At 62.5% G+C, this 15056-nt stretch overlaps 4 protein-coding genes across 4 annotated transcripts; 3 read left to right on the top strand and 1 right to left on the bottom strand.

The window, feature by feature from the left end:
* Window positions 1-4046: 4046 nt before the first annotated feature.
* LOC62_02G002614 (uncharacterized protein) lies at window positions 4047-4748 on the top strand (the record flags this gene model as incomplete). The annotated part of the gene is made up of 1 exon (XM_062769126.1): window positions 4047-4748. One exon carries the CDS (start codon window positions 4047-4049, stop codon window positions 4746-4748), a length of 702 nt encoding a protein of 233 aa, XP_062625110.1.
* A 3256-nt stretch (window positions 4749-8004) lies between these two features.
* On the top strand, window positions 8005-10440 carry LOC62_02G002613 (uncharacterized protein; the record flags this gene model as incomplete). Its single annotated transcript, XM_062769125.1, has 1 exon — window positions 8005-10440. One exon carries the CDS (start codon window positions 8005-8007, stop codon window positions 10438-10440), a length of 2436 nt encoding a protein of 811 aa, XP_062625109.1.
* Window positions 10441-11443: 1003 nt separating this feature from the next.
* Window positions 11444-12535, bottom strand: bdhA ((R,R)-butanediol dehydrogenase; the record flags this gene model as incomplete). The annotated part of the gene is made up of 1 exon (XM_062769124.1): window positions 11444-12535. One exon carries the CDS (start codon window positions 12533-12535, stop codon window positions 11444-11446), a length of 1092 nt encoding a protein of 363 aa, XP_062625108.1.
* Window positions 12536-14094: 1559 nt separating this feature from the next.
* On the top strand, window positions 14095-15019 carry LOC62_02G002611 (uncharacterized protein; the record flags this gene model as incomplete). Its single annotated transcript, XM_062769123.1, has 4 exons — window positions 14095-14347; window positions 14410-14681; window positions 14721-14825; window positions 14927-15019. The coding sequence occupies 4 exons, from the start codon at window positions 14095-14097 to the stop codon at window positions 15017-15019; spliced, it is 723 nt and encodes a 240-aa protein (XP_062625107.1).
* Window positions 15020-15056: the final 37 nt, after the last annotated feature.

Raw genomic sequence — 15056 nt, 5'->3', positions numbered from 1 at the left:
CCATCGTATCCCGTCCAGTCTGCCCTTGGTGCCTTGACGTCATTGGAATCGGGATGGAATCGGCCCAGGTTGTGCGCAGGGGGAGTCTGCTGGTCAGCTGCCTCCGGGGCATGGTGAATTTCCAGCCCAGCTCCCCGCGTAGGCTGTGTGGTATACCGGCTGGCGGCGGTTTCTGCCTGCCGTGCGGGTTGCCAACTGGGCAACGAGGGTCTGATCGTTTCTTAGACGATAGCCGAAATGCTGTCAACGTCCGCCAGTGCTAGCTCCGTGGAAGAGAACAGGCTGACGTTGTGATGGCTTGTGCCTAGCCCACGGTCCTTAGTACGTAGTGGACGATGCCATGTTCCAGTCTACCCCAATGACGAAGCCCATTTACGTTAGAGGTACCAACCCGAGTGCTGGTGGCGTTGCGGGGGTAAGGCGTGTCAGGGGAGCGACTCAGTACCAGTAGACGTAGGACCTATGAAGAGTTGCCATGGGAATCATTCTCGTGAGTCCTATCAAGGCACCGTGGCTAGACACCTCGACGGGCGTATTCACCTGCAATCGCCAGTTTGCGCTCATCTTGCGCTCGGCTGATCGCACCCACTCACCCACGCCCCCACCCCAACCCGCGCCTTGCGCCGAGACCACGCCGACATTACACCCCCCGGGCCCTCGCTCCCGCCGCTCGCCCTTGCCGCCGCCAAACCTCAAACCTCGGGCGAGGATACCGAAAAGGGCAATTAGCACCCGGAAGCTCGCTGTCGGCCCAGTTCTCAGGATGGATACCCTGTGCCCAAACCTTCCGTAGTGCCGCAGCGTTCGGCTAGCGTTTTGGGGTGTGGCTGGTGGGGGAGGAAAGTGCGAGACACATGGCGTTCCAGCACCCGGCTCTCGGTGCATGTCCTCCGGGCGGTTACTTGGCGCTGGCTTAGCAGTGCACACCTGGAACCAACTCAAAACCCAGCGAGGCTCGGCGCTCGCGGCTCCCAAGGGACATAAGGCTGCAGATCGAGACATGCGGGTAAGCCCTGCTGGATTCATGTGGGAAAGGGCGAGCATGTGGGGGAAGGGTGTTGTTGCCGCCGCAGTTGTCGCCCAATGTCGTCCCTCCCGATCGTCGCTACGCAGAGTGTTTTATGAATCAGGACTCTCGTTGCGTTTCAGCATTGCCGTAGGAAGTTGCACTCTGCGTACATCGAAGCTCCGGCCCCGCTCTATACTCCATTGCGTCGGATAGCTAGTACATGCACCACATGGTGCCAGTTGTGCGGATGTAGTCTTGGAGACTAAGTATCAGGAGCATCCGGTCGTCGCCGAGGTGGGCAGATGCATCGTGGTGGAACGTAGATCATTGGCAGAAGCCATCCACCATCTTGCCGCGCAAACCTACCGGGTTGGTACTAGCTTCAGGACGATAGAACGGGTGGCCTTGTCTCACCTCAGTCATCATCTGACCAGCCGAGTTTCCCACGGCGGGCGAGCCGGACTCGGGTCGGTCGACCCTTGCGAGCATGTCGAAACATGGTGGTACCAGCAAAACAACCGCCGTCTTGCGACTCGTCTTGCCCGACATGGAGCTGGCGTCTTGCCCGACGAGGGCAGGGGTGCTGACTACCGCCCACCTCCTTCATGCCGTTTGACGTTCGTCGTCTGTCCGCTGCGGTTGTCACAAGCCTGCTTATTGGCCTTTGGAGGTAAACTGGCACTGGTCCTGGCCCCGAGGCTACGGAGGCATTGGACGGCCGAAGGTTCTTGCCGTAAGGTCAGCATGGGAAAAGCAGGGCCGCCGAGCCTTGAAGCGCAGGCAGTGCGCCGTTTCAGAGAGCATGCCGTGTGCCCAGCCTTCTGATGCCTGCCCCTCCTCCGCTGCGGACTTGGGCCGGAGATCCAAGCAAATGGGTCGGAGAGGCACAGACCCTAGCCCTTGCCCTTGGACCGGCATTGTGATGCCTGCCGCCAGCTCCGTCGTCGCACGGCTTGGAGGAACAGGAGGCGGCATCATGACCTCGAAGGTCTCCAGACCGGGCCTCGACCGAGGCCGTGAGGGTCCGACCATGTGGCCAACGGCCGCTCTCCAACCCACAACCCCCAGACTGCCACCAACGAACGGGTCTTAGACGTGCCAAACCAGCCACGGAACAACACTAACATCGGGCGGCTAAGCGCGCCGTGGACACTAGTTCCCCGTAGACCACAAGTGACTGCTCATCCGAGTGCTAGTGTAGGAATGCTAGCAGTTGCATTCCAACCATGAATCACCATTCCATATGTTCGTGGCGCCGCCATTGGTCCACGCGTCGCGTTTCTCATGATGCTTATGTACATATTCATGGTGAGAACTGGGGAATAGGGAGCGAGCAAGCTAGTGAGGATCACGGGGGATGCCGACTCAATTCATGCTTCAGGGAGGCGGCACGTTCCCTGCCGTTGGTGGGTGACACAAGGAATGTTTCCAAGTTGATAACCATGAGACGCGGGAGTTGCTCCCGCACAGTGGAGCCTCACCCAACCGCGTGCCACCGAATCCACATCGCCCCAGCCTATGCTACACGTTGGGTTGAGTACTTTGCACCCGAGCAATGTCGGTTCCTCTTGACCCAACGTCCTGTCGAGGCCCAATGGTGACTCCTCCTCCTCGTGTGACTGACTATACAGCCGCGAACCCACGGATAACTCTTCCCCAACGAACACGGACGAACGGGCGGCCTCGCCATCCATTACACTGCCACCGCAAGGGATAGTCTCTCGCGGAAGGCAGGTGATCGCAGGTGCAACTCTAACAACCGACCCCGCTCTATAAACAAGCGAGCTCGTTAAAGTATAGAGGCTGGACTATGGCCAAACTCACAGCCTGGCACATGAACAATAAGGGGCCACGTCGACGCGTTAGTGAACCTTCGTCACTGGGTGTAATGCGGTCACTGGGGGGCCCAAAACCGGGACCAGGAATTCCCGCTGGAATCACAATCGGTGACGAGTGCGATTCGGTACAGACGGGTTCATGTAACGCTCAGAGTGGCAAATCAAGTGGCGAATGGGCGGACCCTTCCCCCACTCTGGGCGATCCTTATTTTTTGGGCTTCTTTTCCAGGTTTTGGCGGTTCCAGTTGTTACGACGAACGCACTATTGCCGCCGATCCCGGCGCTGCGTTAAAGGCGGGATGCTGTAACAGCTGACCAGTACGCACCTTAAACCCTGGTGCGTGTTCGAGACGCCAGCCTGGATTGACGCAGCAGCGACTACGTGTCACCCGTACGCAAGTCATCGCAGTGTCATCTCGAGTGTCGTCATATCAATCGCAAGCCGCCCTCTAGACCCGACCGACCCCGGTCTGGGGGAACTGACTGTCGGGCACCGTTGTATCGAGTCAAAAGCCTGGAGTCGGCCTCCTGTTGGTGGGCTTACCCCATTCACCCCAGACCAGACCTTCTCACCGATGTGGCAACTAATTCACCGACTTGTGAATGACGCCGTGTGCAATGATAGTATGACATGACACACAACAAACTACCTCATCCCAGCTTCATACTATCACTTCGAGACACATCCCGACTTGATGTCGCGCATCGAACTGGACCACTGCGCGTCGTCATGTCTGCCCCCAAAGCTTATGCACATCTCAAACCTGGTCTCGGCTATCTCAAACGCCCACCATACGGGCCACTGTACAGTGACTCAGCAGCATGTGAGCCGGTCCGTCCTGCACAGAGAGCCTGGTCAATCACCCACCTATCCCCGCGAACACTTCCCCAATGGACATCGCCTCGATGGGCGGCTCGCCCCGCCCAATCCATGGCACATGGAAGTGGATCGGACCATCAGGTGTCCTCCGACCCGGCCAGGCGGCGTACGACCTTTGGCCCGTCCTTCTAACGACCGAGGACTCTAGTAACATGTGGGAAAACCATTCTGACCAGAGAACGCATCTGTTATAAGAACCGATGGGTGACTCGTCTCTCTCACATCATCAGCACTCGCGACCTCCGCAAAGAACCGCACAAAAACCCCTGAACTACTATCCATCAAGAAGAACCACGACCACAAACCCACTTTGCCTGGCATGCGCGACTACGGACTCGCAATTGACATCCCTCACTCCAACCTCCACCGGTACGAGGAGAGTGTCAGCCACCGCGGTTCGCTGTCCTCTACCTGCTCGCGTACGTCGTCGAGCTACTCGCCGACGTCGTCGACCGGATCGAGCAGCGGCCTCTCTCGCCGCTCTTCCACCGCCACGTCGGTGCTCGACCCCAACTGGCGCTTCCTCCACCGCGACTCGGACCCCGCTGCCTTCGCCGCATACTCGGCCTACGAGGACCGCCTCGCGTCATGGCACTACCGCAAGCTCTGCCAGGTGATGGACGTCCACGATGCCGCCATCCCCAGGACCGACCCCTACGCTGCTGAGGAGTACTACAGCATGCACCCTGCACCCGACACCCCTCTGGTTACCCCTCCCGCCCGCAACACCCTCCTTGCTTCCGAGCCTCGCGGACATACCTACCCACGTGATGACCGTCCCGGTCTCACTCGTCGCCCTGTTCGTCCCGCCCGCGGTTCTGGTGTTGTCGACATGGGCCTCTCCCGCCCCGCCGTCATGGCAGCTGTCGCCGCCAGTGGTAGCGCCATCGCCGACGACGAGGACCAAGACGGCATCAGCTCCCGCGTCCAGAGTGTAGGCTCTTGGATCCAGAGCCTGTTCGGTGGCAAGCCCAAGAAGGGCTCGTCAGACAAGCGCAACAGGCGGCGCGGCGGCCGCTAGACTCAAACGGCTCATCGGCATCTAAAGTAGGACTCCTTTTCTGGGCACACCGACAAGTGTGGTGGCATGGACTGTTCATGCAGGCAATTGTAGACTCATTTTGTAAAGGCGCAGTATAGGCCAGAATCGTATGAATAGGAAGTATGAGCCACCTGTGCGGGGTTTGAGTGGCCAGTGGATCATCTACCTGTTGCTATGGCAACACTGATTCTGCATCAATTCGGAAACACTACACCCAATAACCACGTGCAAAGGTGGCGGCGCAAGAGGCAGCAAAAACATGCACGAGGTAGCGTGCAGTTCGAAGCGCATCGAAGTGCATAGCACAGTGTCCCCTCCGTGCACGTTGTGTCCGTCCCACGTCGACTCGACGGCCGAGTCGGCTGCCACAGTGATGGCATACGTCATGGACGGCCGTGTCCAAATCGCACACGACGTGGCAGACGACTCCGCCCACTGCCTCGTTTGCCAAGACGCCGCGCTCGTCGCCGACTCGAGAGCCCACCTGCCCACAATCACGGCTACACAAATGCCCAACATGCCCATGCACGGCTACACACTCCGCAGACTTCCCAGCGCCAGCCCGTTCTCAGCGTCGCGCGCACGCGTCGCAACATCTCGCCAACCACATACTCCACGCCGTTCCCACAAACTTTATCAGTGACGTGAGACGGTATGCTGATGGCTTGCCCACCTTCCTCTCTCCCCTTGCGGCGGGGCTCCGTTGTTGAACGGAATGTTGTTTAAGATGCCCACCGCCCACTACCCACTGCCCACCGCCGAATGGCCCACCGCCCACCGCTTCTATTCCCCGGCATGAGGGCAGATCATGCATACTGGTGAGAAATGGGCCCGTCGCCGTCCCCCCGCCCCGTTGCTCGGGCCTCGCGTCGACTTCTTATCGTCGTCGGCATCCACGCCCGCCGCGCGTTGAAGACCGCACCTTGTCAACAGCCCACTTCTCACGCGCGTACCCCGCTATCCTCCGAGGGGCAGCTGTTGTCAGCTGCTGTCTGAACCACAGCCGCGGTGCAGGCGATCTTTTCTCACGAGTGCGTTGACGACCGAGGAACGCAGAACGTATGATGACGAGAGGCACCGAATTATCGAGCACGTTCTTCTGGAACCTTCACCCCAGATCTTGGCGCGACGGCATGCTGCGCGGAAAGAGGGCCGTGGAGACGACGCCGGCCGGCGACCATGGATACCGTGCGGCGACCCAGGCCGCCGGCAAGGCGTTGTCAGTCGGTCGTCTCAAGGACACGGCATGGGTCCCATGAGATTGCGGCCGCGGTCCTCGGCGAGCGAGTAAGAAACGGGGTATGTATGGTGTGTCGATGCGTGTCGTGCTCGTCTTCGGTGGCTGGCGAAGGAGTAAATGCAAAGTCTCGCGCCGTCAACAAACTGGCATCTTCCGTCGGCCAACCTCTGCATCCGGCGCATACCCTTGGTGTGGAGGTAGGTTTCCGAGACAGTGGTGTGAAGTTCCGCAATGTCAGAGCGGAATGCTGCGGGGCCCGACATCAACTTATCAATTGACTTGTTTCGATCATGCGTCACATGTCGAGCGAGCAAGGATTGCATCCAAGCCGTCAAGGTAGATCCGCCATGTGCCTTCTAGGCCGGCGGGCCGGGACCGGTGCGCGCCGCTCGAAGCGGTCCGCAAGGTTTGAGCGATGCAGGCAGCCGCGGTATTGACGTCCACGATCTGGGTCCGCCGAAATGGTGGGCTCGTGAGATCCGTGCATGTCCCGCTCGGCATGACATGCCTCGTGCGGTAATCGTGCCCACCATAGCAGTTGGGCGCTTCGTGGAACGCCGGAACGACACCAGTGCCAGTGGTGGCGGCAGCCTGGCTCCCGGCCACAGGCTTCAAAAGAGACTGGGGTGGGGGGGCCCACCACGCCCCTCTCGCGTGGCAACTGACGGGACTCTCGTACTGTGTGGCATTCCACCCCTCGCCTGTTGCTGCGCTGAGGGCCCACCGGCGAAAGCAAGTAGGTTTGGGGTCTCACTCAACTCGGTCGTGTGAGGCATGTACATCCTCGGGCGCCGACTGTTCCGAAATTGATGCGAAATCGATGGACTCAAGGCGGGTGGATGCCTCCGGCCGGCCGTCGAGAGCAGCCCGTCAGCCGCGGCAGTGTCGCCCTCAGACCAGAATTCATGAAGCTCGCTTAGGCGTTGCTCGGCGATGCCATCCTGCTGCTGTCCCGAGACACGGTAGCCACTCGGCACTCGTCGACGATGCCATCGTGAAGTTGATCCGTATGGGTCAGGGGGCGACCATCTTCTGGGGGAGTGGCGCCACACCACGTCCAAAGGACCCCGGGAAGCTACACGTCGTGTGTGTCCTTCGGTGCCTCATTGTGGCGTCGATCCGTCGGGCGCAAGTTTCTTGCGTAAGTTGAAGCTGATCGGAGACATGTACATTGAGGTACAGTGGTCGCCGATCCCCTCGTCGAGATGAGAAGAGGTGATCCGCATGGTTGCAAGAAAGAGCCACAACCATAACTCTTTCCCGAAGACGTGGTCGCCGTGGCTCACGACGCTGAGGGGGGAACAGCTGTTGTCGACGCTGTTTCAGTGCGGCGTTCAAACGCCAGGTCCACTCGCGTAACATACTCGTTTGTCGCGTCTGGGAGGGACAGGCAGGACAGACTGAACCGGGCCACATACATATGTAGGCAGTTCGCCGCAGCAGAGCCACGGACGAGCCCATGCATCCAGCAACGGCGTTCGGTGTTGTTTCGCATCGCTTGGACAGCTTGCACGTTTGCAGCAACAACAACAACACCGCGTGGTATGTCGACCACGTGTCCTTGCGGCCGCGACTTACCGTGCCGGCGTTCGTGCCGGCCGGCCGGCTCGAGGCTCGGCGGGCCCAAACATGTAGCTCGGTCTCACCCGATATCGCTCCCGACTGGCAACGAACGCCACGACGCCACGCCGCGCGACACCGCGTGGGCCTACTTCTCGTCCGACGCGTTGCTCTATGCTCCATGTACTCCGCTGCTGCGCAGCTAGGCAGCCTCCGAGACTAAAAGCTAAGTATAGCCCTGCCGACTGACTCGGCGACTGACTGAATGACTCGGCGCTGCGTCATCAAGACGCACCGCGCACGGCGCAGACGACGCTAGATGCTCACTCACTATCCAAGGATCTGGCTTTGACTTTTGTCGTCTCCTCCATCCACCGCGTACGCGTCCGCGTCGCTTCGCTTGCTCACGAACTCACCGCTGCTGACACGCGTACCATGTGCCCGCCACCACTACCACCACCACCACAAGGATACGGGGGATACGCGCCTCCTCCTCCGACGGGAGCTGGATACCCCCCGCCCCCTCCTGGAAGCTACGCGCACCTCCCACCGCCGCCGGGGTCGTACGCTCACTTGCCGCCTCCCCCGCCCGGCGCAGGAGGGGGGTACGCGCACCTCCCGCCTCCTCCTCCTGGGCAGGGGTACGCTCCCCCGCCACCTCAGTACAGCGGGTACGCACCACCACCTCAGCAGCACGGGTACGCACCGCCCCCTCAGCCGTTCGTGGAACCACCTCGCTTGCCTCCAGTTTACGGCGCACCGCCGCCCCCGGACGACATTCGCGCCGCGGCCGCGGCAGCGGCCACTGAGCCACCGCATGTCCCAGGCAGGCCGTACCATCATACCGGGATAAGCCAGGCCCCTCCCCCCGAGTCGTCGCCGGTCGGCGCGGCTCGTCCTCCTCCGCCTGTTCCTTCCGGTCGGCCAGGCGATGCGCGCTCGCCCCCACCTCCGCCGGGTGCGGCGTCTCGCTCGCCACCTCCCCCTCCTCCGCCTCGACAGACACCCCCAGTACCCCCTCCGACGGCTCGCAACGTCAACGCGCCGATCGCGAGTGCCTCACCACCTCCGGTACCTCGCGCAGCCCCAGTCGACGCCCTCGCGACCCAGCTCGGCGGCGTACACCTCGCTCCCAACCTCCCACCCCTCGACGCCGAGGACCCGCTCAAGCCCCTCCCCGTGCTGCGCGAGTCTGGGCCGGCAGTCGAGATCCCCTTCGACTGCTCCCAGGACCGTATCGTCGACTACCCGACATGGTGGTACCATCTCACGAGTGCCTCGGAGTCGACGCTGATGTGTGCGTACTGCCACGAGAGGCATGTGGCACGCTCGCCGCTGGTTACATCGTTCCAGAAGGTTCACAGGCCGCAGGGAGTCTGCGTGTTCTTCAACACGCGCGTCGCCAAGGTCCTGTTGCCTACTGCCCGTGCGAGCGGGGACGCGGCCGAGCTGACGGCGTACTTTGCGAAACGCGAGAAGATACCCGCGTGCGGCTCGGACTCGCCGCAGAAACGCTGGTTCCAGGCCGCTGGGTCGAGCATCGTGGTATGTGAAGCATGCTTCGAAGACACGGCGTCCGCGTCGCCTTGGAAGACGAGATTCTCACCTACAACCCCGTCAAACCCGAACCCGACCTGCGCGCTGGGCTACGCCTACACGGAGCGTGTGTACCTCAAGCTCCAACGCGCCCCAGGCGGATGGGAGCAGTGGCTCGCAGCGGCCAACCTCCGCCCGCAGCTGCCCATCTGCGACGGCAAGTTCGTGCCACACACCAGCCGCAACTGGTACACTACGCGCCGGCCGATCCACGGGTTTGTGGCGTGCGAGACATGCTACCGCGACTTTGTGGCACTCTCGCGCTTCGACTCCGAGTTCATCCCCAACCCTCCCAACAACGGCGCGCCAGGCGAGTGGGGATGCGACTTTACCTCGCTGCAGATCAAGATGGCCTATGTAACAGTGTACGCTCACCACCCGTTCGCCGTGTGGTGGACGGCCGCGAGCAACATTGTCGCCATCGACCAGGCTGCGGCAAGTGGCAATGCAACGCCGTGGTTCGGCCTCAAGGCGGGATCAGACTTTGCCTGCTGTGCCAAGTGCCACGCCGCCACGCTCACCCCACTCGGCCTCGCGCCGTTCTTTGTCCAGCGACACGTCCCGCAGGGGGTCACGCCAACATGCGACCTCTGTCCTGGTCCCCGGATGGCAATGTTCGCCCCGCGCCTCCTCGAGGCGATGGAGACGGGCGTGTGGGCTGCCTTCTCCGGGCCCGCTGCACGCCTGTCCAACGTCCCCGCCTGCCCCAAGCGCCAGGGGCTCGAAAATGCCACTTGGTACGGGTTCCCAGAGCACGAGCTGTCCATCTGCCCCGAGTGCTGGGAGAGTTTCGGCAGCCGTACTGCACTAGCGAGTCGCGTCACAGCGCGCGGTGTCCGCCGACCCGGAACGACCATCTGCTCGCTGTACTCGCCGCGCATGCGCCAGAAGTGGATCGACGCAGGCAAGAGCGCGTCGCCGTCGGCCCTCACCGACCTGTTTGCCTTCTCGAAAGCCCGCACGCAGGTGTGGGCGCGCACCATGCCGCGTTGGGACGCGCTCCTAGCCTTGCAGAAGCAGAAGCTGGCGCAGGCGCAGCAGTCGGCGACGCTCGCGGTGCTGTACAACGGCATGAACAACGTCGTGTCGGCGTCGAGCGCGTACGGGACCGGATACCTCCACGGCGGGGGCAGCTTGGGCTGGCACGACACGGTCATGGGCGCCCAGGCGGCCGGGTTCAACCAGGACATGGACGCGCAGAACGCTGCTGTCGCGGCGCCCGGGACGTGGGGGGAGATGGCGGCGCTCGAGCGGCAGTGGACGACCGTGGAGTGAGGGGATGAGGGGCGTGGGGATGGGACTGGCACGGGGCCGAGGAACACATGAATCAATCGAATCAATCACATGCATCTGTCGCGAGTAGCAATCCGGTCGGTCGGAGCCTGCGAGTGGGTGAGCGTGCGCACAGCGACACACACACACACGCCACCGACAATAGTCCCACCGTCACAACACGGCGTGTGCGCAGGCACAGTGCGTGCACTGCACACTGCTCATCTCGAGTCAATAATCCGGAGCCTAACCCGTGGACTCGAGCGAGCATGCGCGAGGGCGCGCTCGCGACGTGCTCAAGACGGCGGCGGCGAGTGCATATCTTTTCTCTTTTCTCCATCCCACGACAGCAACCTACCAACCGGGCTCAGCCAGCCAGCCTTCACCCCTCTACACAACCAAGACAACCAAGCAATTACCACCATTACGATGCCCCCCAAGAAGCCCCCTACCCAGCCCAAGCCCGACCCCAAGGGCGGCAAGTGAGTCGTCGTGTCGTCGAGTGCTACGCACCGCTGACACGACGAAGGAAGGACGGAAAGGACGCCAAGGTAAGTCGAGTCGACTGCAGCCGGTGGCGACGAGCTCGTCTCGTCACCACCCCCACCTCCTCCCGACTAACGCGCCCAGGGCAAGCCCGCGGCCGGCGGCGCCAAGCCCGCTGGCGGCGGCAAGAAGTGACCTCGCGGTCCACCTTGCCTTCCTCGCCTGGCTCGTGCCTCGCGACATGTTAGATGTATCCTGTCGTTCGTCGTCGTCGTATGCAGTCGTATAGTAGTAGCTCGAGCCCATTGGCGGTCAGTGGGGTGGTCAGTACGCAGCACTTGGCTCGCTCGCTCGCTGGCGGCAGCGGAGGCGGCGGCGCGCACGACACCTCTGGGATTGGTAAATTGATCAGTCATTTGGCTTGACGCCGTGTCCTCGTGCACAGTGACACACTGGCTGTTACACACACACACACAGCCTATCCATCGATCACGAGTAAACCTACACTCCACCCACGCTCTTACGCCCGGGGGTTGACGAGAATCTTGACAGCCGTCTCGTTCTTGTTGATGAGCGTGTCAAAGCCCTCAGAGATGAGGCCGTCGAGGCCGATGACGCCGGTAATGAACGGCTTGAGGTTGATCTTGCCCTGCTGCACGAGCTTGATGGTCTCGGGGTGCGAGTTGACGTACGCGATCGTTCCGCGGAGGTCAATCTCCTTGAGCACAAGCTTCTGCATGTCGAGCGAGGCCTTCTTGCCCCAGATGCTCTCGACGACGAGCACGCCGGTGGGCTTGAGGGCGTCGATGAGCGTGTCGAACGCGGGCTGGACCGACGTGCACTCAAAGCCGATGTCGGCGCCCTTGCCGCCCGTGAGCTCCTTGACCCTGGCGACAACGTCGTCCGTGCGCGGGTCGAACACGTGCGCCGCGACGCCCGTCTCGGTCGCCTTTTGCCTGCGCAGGGCCGACGGCTCAGAGATGGCGACCGTGATGCCCTCGGCCTTGAGAACAGCGGCGGTGAGCAGGCCAATGGGACCAGCACCAGTGATGAGCGCAAAGTCGCCCGCCTTGCCGCTCGAACGCTTGAACGCGTGGTAGCCGACCGACAGCGGCTCGATGAGCGCCGCCTGGTCAAGCGGCACATTGTCGCTGATGGCGTGCACCCACCGGCGCTGGACGGTGATCTTCTCCGCGAGGCCACCGCCGCGGCCCGAGAGGCCGATGAAGCCCATGTCCTTGGACAGGTGGTAGTCGAGGCTCGCAGCCGACGTGTCGACGCCCTCGTTGATGATGTACGGCTCGACGACGACCTTGTCGCCCACCTTGAGGTCCGTCACGCCCTCGCCGAGGGCGTAGACGGTGCCGCTCATCTCGTGGCCGAGGGTGACGGGCGCCGTCTCACCCGAGATGGCGTGCGCGTGCGTCGCTGACGGGCAGAAGATCGGGCCGTCGAGGTACTCGTGCAGGTCGGTGCCGCAGATGCCGCAGAAGGCGACCTCGATGCCGACCGTGCCGGGCAGGACGGGGGGCACGGGGATGTTCTCGACGCGGATGTCGCCGCGGTCGTAGTAGCGCGCGGCCTTCATCGTGGCGTTGGTGCTGTTGGTCATGGCAGAGGATGATGCTGTGGGTGCTGATGGCGATGATTGGGGGAACCCCTGGTATCGGTGTCGTTCAAGTAGGCTGTCGGTTGCCGCGGGAGGGGGGCACCGGCCGCACAGAGATGCTGGGGAAGAGTGCAAGGCACGCGTTGTTATGGATGCAGTTGCGCGTCGGAGCGTGAGGCGAGCAAGCGCGAGCGCCGCAGTGGAGTTCATGGGGGAGGACGAGGGGTGGGGGGATAACGTAGATCTCGAGGCCGTGCCGGGTATAGAAATCTTTGCGGCCCGGGCGAGGTCGGGTGTTGGGAGGTCGTCATTCTGCAGCTATCGGTCAATTCGGGCGTCCGCGTCCGTGCCCGTCCCCCCGCGCCGAGAATGGAGACGTTGCCCACCGCCGCGGCGGCGCGGCCTTGCGGCGGCGGCGGAGGTCGTTGGAAGAGATGAGCGAGAGAGCAACGTCGGAACGAAAGCTGGTGGCGTTGCCGGTCGGGCCGAGATTCTCCGCCTAGGAACGCCCGCCGGCGGCAACGGCAACAGCAGGCATTTTCGGTTGGTGGGGCCCGCAGTCAGCTGGTGGTGAGCAGCTGGGGGGGTTAGTAGTTAGTTAAGGCTTCTTGGGCGAGCTCACTCGCCACCAGCAACGCACACAAGCGCGCAGTCGTGGCGATCATGGAACAGCAGTAGTACTGCTACTCCCTCTGGTCCTCACGGCGGGAGTTCGAGCCCGTTCGCTGAATCCGAACCGGTCCCAGGAGGAAGGGGACTGGCGACCGGGGTTCGGGAGCGGGGTAGAGTCTCTTTTGTGTTGTGTGTGCGGGTGTGCGTGTGTTTGTGTGTGTTTGTGCTTGAGTGTGTGTGCAGGTGTGTGTCGGGTGGTTCGGGGCCACGCTAGTCCTCTCGCACTGCTTTGCTTCTTCGTCACGACAGTCGACGACGTTAGTTTGTTGCATAGAGTTGAGAGTCAAGAGAGTGACGAGGAGAAGTTGAAGGACGAGGGCTTGTGCATGGTGCCATGACCGACATGCTCTTAATCGACAGCTTGGGCCACTCGTGCACTTTGGCCGAAACCCACCCACGTTCGGCTCACGTCTGCAATCGCGATCGTACCTCGCCCCGCCTCTACATCGTCCGCGCACAAGCCTCGTCGACCGTGCACATTGCTCTCCCCCATGGCTTGCTACACTGACGCCACTGTCCCATTGCTGTCTGACATGACGACGAGGCGCGCCATTAAAAATCACGCACACTGGGGCTGGCTGCTCGCTCTCAGAATAGCGCGGTGCTCGCGCTCGGTGTCTCGTCTTGCTTCATCGCCACCGCCACAGTGCGACGGCGGCACGACACACACCACACAGACACACCACTCCACACCACACACCCACCGACGCCGCCGCACCACTCGCTTCTGACGCACAGGCCACCTCCCTCGAGCTCCACGTCGATACACCCTCACCCACCCACTCACTCACTCACGCACCCACCGCACCGCCCTCAGCACTCACCTCCTTATAACCCCTCTCTCACTCACCTCATTCACTCACCTTCCTCTCACCCACAACAAAACCACAATGGGCTTCTTCGGTGACCTCATCGAGGACAAGTACGAGCGCCACGAGCAGCGTACCGACGAGTACCGCGAGGAGCACCGTGAGGAGCACCGCGAGGAGCGCGCCGACTTTGGCGACGCCCTCCTCCTCGCTGGCGGAGCTGCGGTCGCCGGCGGCGCGGCCGCGTACGGCATCAACAAGCTCACCAACAAGCCCCAGCAGCCCCAGTACGGCTACCCCGGCCCCGGCGGCCAGTACGGCGGTCCTCCCCAGCGTGGGTGTGCTCCCTCCTATCCTCCACCTTGTCCACCGCCCTCACGCACTCACACCCCCCAGAGCAGCAGCAGGGCTGGCCCACCGGCGCCAAGGTCGCCGCCGGTGCCGGCGCCGCTGTCCTCGGCCTCGGCGCGTACAAGGCCTACGAGCACCACGAGGAGCACAAGGAGGAGCGCTGGAAGGAGGAGCAGCGCCGCGAGGACGAGATCCGCTTCAACCAGCAGTCGCAGTACGGCGGCGGTGGCGGTGGCTACGGCAGCGGCGGCGGCAACTACGCTGGTGGTGGTGGCTACGGCGGCGGCTACAACCCGGGTGGTCGCCAGGGCGGCGGCGTGAGTCGAGGAAGGGGCATCAGCTCGCTGACACGACAGGGTGCCGACGAGAACGGCAACTACCCAAATGCCCAAGGCCTTTACCCCGATGCCCGGGGCCGCTACCCCAACGAGCGCGGCCAGTATCCCGATGACAATGGAAACGTGAGTGTCGAAATGACGTCGAGGAAGGTAGGTTGAGTGAAGGAAGGTGGCACCACCCTTCCTCGACCTCCGCCACAATGTCAACTTGCTCACGCACGCAGTACCCCAACCCCCAAGGCCTCTACCCCGACGAGAACGGCCGTTATCCCAACGAGTACGGCCAGTACCCCGACCAGTGGGGCAACTACCCTTAAGAGATGACATGATTTGGAGGAATCGAGCGCTCCACCT

The sequence above is a fragment of the Vanrija pseudolonga genome, chromosome 2 (genome assembly GCF_020906515.1).
Source record: "Vanrija pseudolonga chromosome 2, complete sequence".
Taxonomy (NCBI): Eukaryota; Fungi; Basidiomycota; class Tremellomycetes; order Trichosporonales; family Trichosporonaceae; genus Vanrija; species Vanrija pseudolonga.
Note: the sequence above shows the minus strand (reverse complement) of the source record. Positions and strands in the feature narration are given on the sequence as shown.